At 36.7% G+C, this 6,000-nt stretch overlaps 1 protein-coding gene across 1 annotated transcript; it reads right to left on the bottom strand.

Moving 5' to 3' along the window:
- Window positions 1-4,777: 4,777 nt before the first annotated feature.
- On the bottom strand, window positions 4,778-5,985 carry LOC126425060 (dynein light chain Tctex-type 1). The gene is made up of 3 exons (XM_050087968.1): window positions 5,791-5,985; window positions 5,559-5,718; window positions 4,778-5,371 (listed from the first exon to the last, which is right to left on the bottom strand). Exons 1-3 carry the CDS (start codon window positions 5,815-5,817, stop codon window positions 5,223-5,225), a joined length of 336 nt encoding a protein of 111 aa, XP_049943925.1. The 5' UTR covers window positions 5,818-5,985; the 3' UTR covers window positions 4,778-5,222.
- Between the last annotated feature and the right edge of the window lie 15 nt (window positions 5,986-6,000).

Below are 6,000 nucleotides of genomic sequence, written 5' to 3'. Positions count from 1 at the left end.
CTACCATGGGGAACGCCAGAAATTACTCCAGTTTTACTCAATGACTTTCCATCAGTTACTACAAACTGTGGGCTCTCTGACAGGATATCATGACTCCAATTGCATAACGCAGATGATATTGAACAAGCACACAATTTGATTACAAGCTAATTGTGAGGCATGGTGTCAAAAGCTTTCTTGATATCTAGAAATATCTATTTGAAATCCTTTGTCAAAAGCACTCAACACTTTGTGTCAGTAAAGAGCTAGTTGTGTTTAACTAGAACAATGTTTTCTAAATCGATGTTGACAATGTGTCAATAAACTGTTCTCTTCAAGGTAATACATAATGTTCGAATACAATATATGTTCTACAATCCTGCAGCTTATCGACATTAATGATATGGGCCCGTACTTTAGTGGATCACTCCTATCGCCCTTCTTGAAAACTGATGTGATCCGTGCAACTTTCCAGTCTTTGGGTACAGATCTTCCCTCACAAAAGTGGTTGTATGTGGTTGTTAAGTATGTGACTATTGCATCAGCATATGCTGAAAGGAATCTAATTGGCACACAGTCTGGACTGTAAGACTTGTTATTGTATACTGTGTTCCCTAGATCCTACATGAAGGATAATATATCACCTATATACAATCCAGTAAATTAGAAGGAAAGCTGCTACTTTGATGGAAAATGCTACTTTCTCAGTCTCATCTAAATAGCCACTGTATATCTCCGACTGATAGCTTGATATTTACCTTTCTACATATAAATTTTCGTGCACCTGAAACACAGCAGCAGTTTTATGACAATGTCAAATGTATGGGTACCTCCGTTATGTCATATTACCTTTTAATGCACAACTAAATGCTGGTTTGACTAAAAGATGTATGTGCATGGCCTCAAGGTGGGAAGACAGAAGAGGGCTGGTGTTCCACAAATTTGGTGAACATATGACTACAATGTTTAAACTCCCAACATACAAAAATTCAATTCACAACCAGCAGGGAGGTTCTTCTGTATATTTCTTGGACCTTAATGTAGATATCAGCAGAAAGAGACACTTATTTAGCAGTTTGTAATCCTGGGGCCTGCTGAGTAATAAATGTCTTTCAAGGACGTAATAAATTTTTATAAGCAGTGACACTGCAATGAGCATTATTTGTAATTTAACTATAGGACAATTGCAGCTATACAGCCGTCATCAGGTTATCAGTAATAAAACATTTTATAAATTTTGGTACATTTATTATACTACGTGTGAGTTATTTATGAATAACATGAATTTACAAACATTTTCAAGTCCTTACTTCCATGCAGAATCACCGTTTCTGTTGCAGTCTATTTGTCACTGATTATTAATGCTACATTAACATAATAAGTAATAGACAGCAACAGAAACAATGATACTACATGGAAGCCAGAACTTGAAAACATATATAAAATCATGTTACTCATAAGTAACTGACATGTAATACAACAAATGTACCAAAATTTATAAAATGTTCTATTACATACAACCTGATGGTGGCTATATAGCAGATATAGGCCTCGAGTTCAAATAAAAATAATATTCATAGCAGCATAACTGGTTACACAAATTTATTATGCCTGTGAGATATATATTTAGCAGTTACAGAAAAACCATAGCTATAAATAGTACAGTGAAATCTCTTTATAACGTTCCTCCATATAATGTTTTCCTCTATGTTACATCTGTTTTTTTCGGTCCATATAAACAATGTTAAATTTTCCTCTTTACTGAGTTTCCTCTATATTACAATTTCCTCCATGTAATGCTCATCTTTTTGGAACCCTGGACAATTATTTACCTCTTTATAACATTTAAGCAATTGGACGTAGACGCATCGTTTTTTGGTCTGTGGATTCACAATTGCACTGGCTCAGAAAGCCCGGACTCAGCGCGTTTCATATGTCAGTAGCAGAAACTGGTCACGTGACATGTGACGCATATTTTGCTTATGATCTTTTTGAAGCCATTCACTTTCACCCATCCACCTACCGGGCCCCATGTTTTAATTACAAAAAACTAATCATTCGATACATTGCTCATTTGCAATGAATATCATATTACAGTGTTGTGAAAATTTAAAATGTCATCTATGGCACCATATGTCAAAGCTGATTAGTGGTATCCCGATCTTCAGTAAAGCCCTATAATTATTATACGGAAGCCTTCCTCTTCATAGTGTTTTCCTCTATACAGTGTTCAGAATTTGTGCTCCCTTGAAAAACGTTAAATAGAGGTTTCACTGTACCTGCAAGATCCCATCACCTGCACAGACACAAATATGCAGCTTTCCTTTCAACTGTTCGTCGCCTCATATCGGCTCCATTATTTAAACCTGCATTTCAAACAGAACTACAGACTAGCAAACATATGGCTTCAAGATATGGCTACAGCTTGGCTCTGATTGATTGTATACTATAAAAAGAGAAAATAAGTAAAATTACACCACTTCTCTGAAGCTTCACATTCTGCAAAGAAAAACAGAAAGATGACCCTGATGGAAATCAACAAACATAGGACACAGAATGCCAGCTTAGTATTAAATGATAAAACTCAGTTGTTATTCCCCTCCCCCTTTCCGGATTAGATTTTAATTACAAATAATATTATAATTCAAAATTATTCTTCAACAGTTGTCAAATGTAATCCTTCCTCCTCCCCACCACCTTCATTTACAATTTGTCATTTTTGTATCTTCTGTACAAATAACATCTGTGTAAGTCGCACATCAGTTTATCAGTGTTTGTGAATTCGATTGCCACCTGAAGGTGGCCAAAAAAAAACAAAAGTCAGTTTTTGGCCAAAGAAATTTCATTTTGCAGAATGTCCAGAAGTGTTTTCTATATGTGATATTCTAGACTGGGCTATACAAGCATTTTGTAATCTATCTCCTTTGTAGAATGGTTGCTTTTTCTTAGTATCCCAATGAACCGAAGTCTGCCACCTACTTTACCTACAGCTGAGACATTCACCTATGTATTTGTACGAACTAAACAATTCCAATGGCGACTCTAAATATTTTAGGATACTATGGTGTTTTTCTCTATTTTTGCGAGGTACATAATTTTGTACATTTAAAGCTAGTTGCCCATCTTTGCACCACTCCGATATATTATCATAATCTGACAGAATATTTATGATGCTTTCTTCAGACAGTACTTCATTATAGACGAAATCTGAGATGACAATATGCCTTCAAGATCATTAACATAAGTGAACAGGAAGGGTCCTACGCACATCCTGGGGCACTCTCCATCCAAGATCACTCTGCATATTACCTACCACAAAATCCTCAGAACAGAGAGAAATTTTTCTCAATAGCCCGTACTATCATACTTTTGATAATAAGCATACGTATAGTACGGAGTGAAATGCTTTTTTGGAAATTGAGAAACACTACGTCTGCCCAAATGACTTACCTGTGGCTTTCAAGTTGTGAGGACGACACGGGATGGTAGTTTTGTGGATCATTTCTGCTCTACTTTTTGTAGACTGGTATGACTTGCATATTCTTCCTACGAGATGTGACTGGAAAGTTTTAAGAATAGATCCGCTACTGCTTACTGGTTTGGTGGGCTGGTACACAGACGGTAGGGAGTGTCATTGCCTTGTCCTTGAATGCCCTCTGCCAGGAAACTGTGTTTCCTTTATTCAGTTCGTTGTAGCAGCTGATTGAGTGCGGGTCTTTTAGGGCTTGTTGCCGGATTCTGTCTGCATGAAAATGGACATAAAAACGGAGCAACGAGTTTGTGTGAAATTTTGTTTTAAAACCGAGAAATCAGCTTCTGAGACTTACGAAATATTACAAACAGCTTTTGGAGATAACTGTATGAGCCAGTCAAATATTTTTGGCTGGTTCAACAGATCCTATTAAGAAGAACCACTGTCCGCCCATACTTCCACCTCAAAAACAAATGAAAATGTTGTGAAAGTTTGCAACTTGGAGCACTCTGGTCGCAAACTTACAAACTTAGGGAGATGGCTGAAGAACTTAATTTAAGTTTCTATGCAGTTCGGTCAATTTTCACTGAAGATTTGAACACGCGTTGAGTGTCCGCAAACTTCATTACAAAAGTGTTAAGTGACCAGAGACAATACCAACTTGAAGTGTGCCAAGAACTGATTAATTGGACTAAAAATGACCCAGATTTGTTAAACAGGGTAATTACAGGTGACAAATCATGGGTATGGATATGCTCCTGAAACCAAAGTGCAGTCTTTGCAGGGGAATATTTCAGGTTCACCACAGCAGAAAAAAATCATGGCAAAGTCAGTTGAAGGTGAAGACAATGTTGGGTTTTTTTTTAACCAGTGGCAGATAAACACTGCTGTCTGATATCAAAATGAGGCAGCAACAGTCTTTATCCAATGTCTCTGAATGCCATTCAATGCTTCATATGTGGTGAGTAGCAAATCTATCCCATTTCAGAATTTAATGTCTAGTCTGTCCAAAGTACACAAACTGAGCACTAACTGTAGAAATATGGAAGAACCTATGTCGCCGAAAGCAGTGACTTGCCATACTGCAGACAAAGGAAATTTTACTCACTGATTCAGCAGAGTTTGAACTCCACTGCATATACACCTACACTGTTGCTCACATAATTCATCAAATCATGGGGTACTACAGAACAGGTATTTAATAAACCACTTTCTCAAACAATTGCTACAAGTGTCTAAGCATTAGTTTATGAAAAGCATTGTCAGAGTGATGAACTAATCACTGAAACATATTCTTTGGAAATTCTAGACATAAATGAAACTACATTTGTGGACATTCTTAGTTTCTTTTTATTATTTTCTTTATGAGTGTGCCACAAGTAATACACAAAATTAATACTTATGAAACTTTTGCTACATAAATCCAGTAAAATTATTACATTGCTTAATCATTCATTACTTTTATGGAGAACAATGCTCATATTTGTGTGTATATAATGCACAAGCCGCTGTGAAGTCTCAGAACTGGAATGAAAATCAATTCTGTATAGACACATCTAAAACATCTCCTTCCACTTTAACAAAGCCCTAACTCATCATTTATTATTATAAGGTTAGTGTGTACAGAATTGTCACTCTAGAAATAGTTGCTGCTCTCATTAAATTTCCAAATATATCGCCAAATTATGATTGGTAAGACAACTAAATAGAGATAATATGCATCAGTTCTGTGAAACCTGGCATCAATGGCTGGAGACTGATAACATTTGTTTTATGCTGCAAGACCGAACACTGACGTGATGCAGTACATAGACTTATTTTCCCAACGGACTGTACAGCTCCCGTCCGAGGCATTGTCCCAGTAACAGGAACTTGCAGTGTGGAGACCCGCTCCTGTCTTCTGCATAATCGTGCATGTAACTGCAAAAATGTAAATACATTAGTATTTCACCGTCTTAGGGTCGTACTAGTAATACAAACATAACAGTTGCATTATAATAGAGAAAGACTGGCGGTAACAGCAAACAACTTTATTTTGTCAAATACGTTACTACTGCATTGACAGTTACATCGGGCTACCTAACAGTAAATGAGAATAAGCACTTACCAATATACTTATACGGCTTGTGCAATTTTACTAAGCCATTTAAACAACTTTCCACAACTGCTGTTGTCCACTGGTTAACTTTGCTGTGCTGATACGAATTTCCACCTATAGAAACTTCTATAGCCTCCTTAATAATTGCACTGACTTCATCAACGACGAACTGGAAAAGTTACAATAATGAACACTACAATATTAGAGGACATCGCATGAACTGTAATGAAGTCACAATTACCTCTTCTGCTGCGTCATCCATAGTCATTTTACTTCAACAAGTATAGTGCTGTTGTACAATAATGATACAACACATATCTCTCAACACCACTCACACCTCCTGTAGTTTGTTAGTATTCGTGACAGGGTGACAGTTTTCATGTGGTAGTCAGTAGTGTGGTCTGTGTACAATGTTTAACTTTGGTTAAATTTGAAGCAAAGAAATTCCTGT

This window comes from Schistocerca serialis, chromosome 10, assembly GCF_023864345.2.
Source record: "Schistocerca serialis cubense isolate TAMUIC-IGC-003099 chromosome 10, iqSchSeri2.2, whole genome shotgun sequence".
NCBI classification, from domain to species: Eukaryota; Metazoa; Arthropoda; class Insecta; order Orthoptera; family Acrididae; genus Schistocerca; species Schistocerca serialis.
This window is presented reverse-complemented; position numbering and strand designations above follow the sequence as displayed.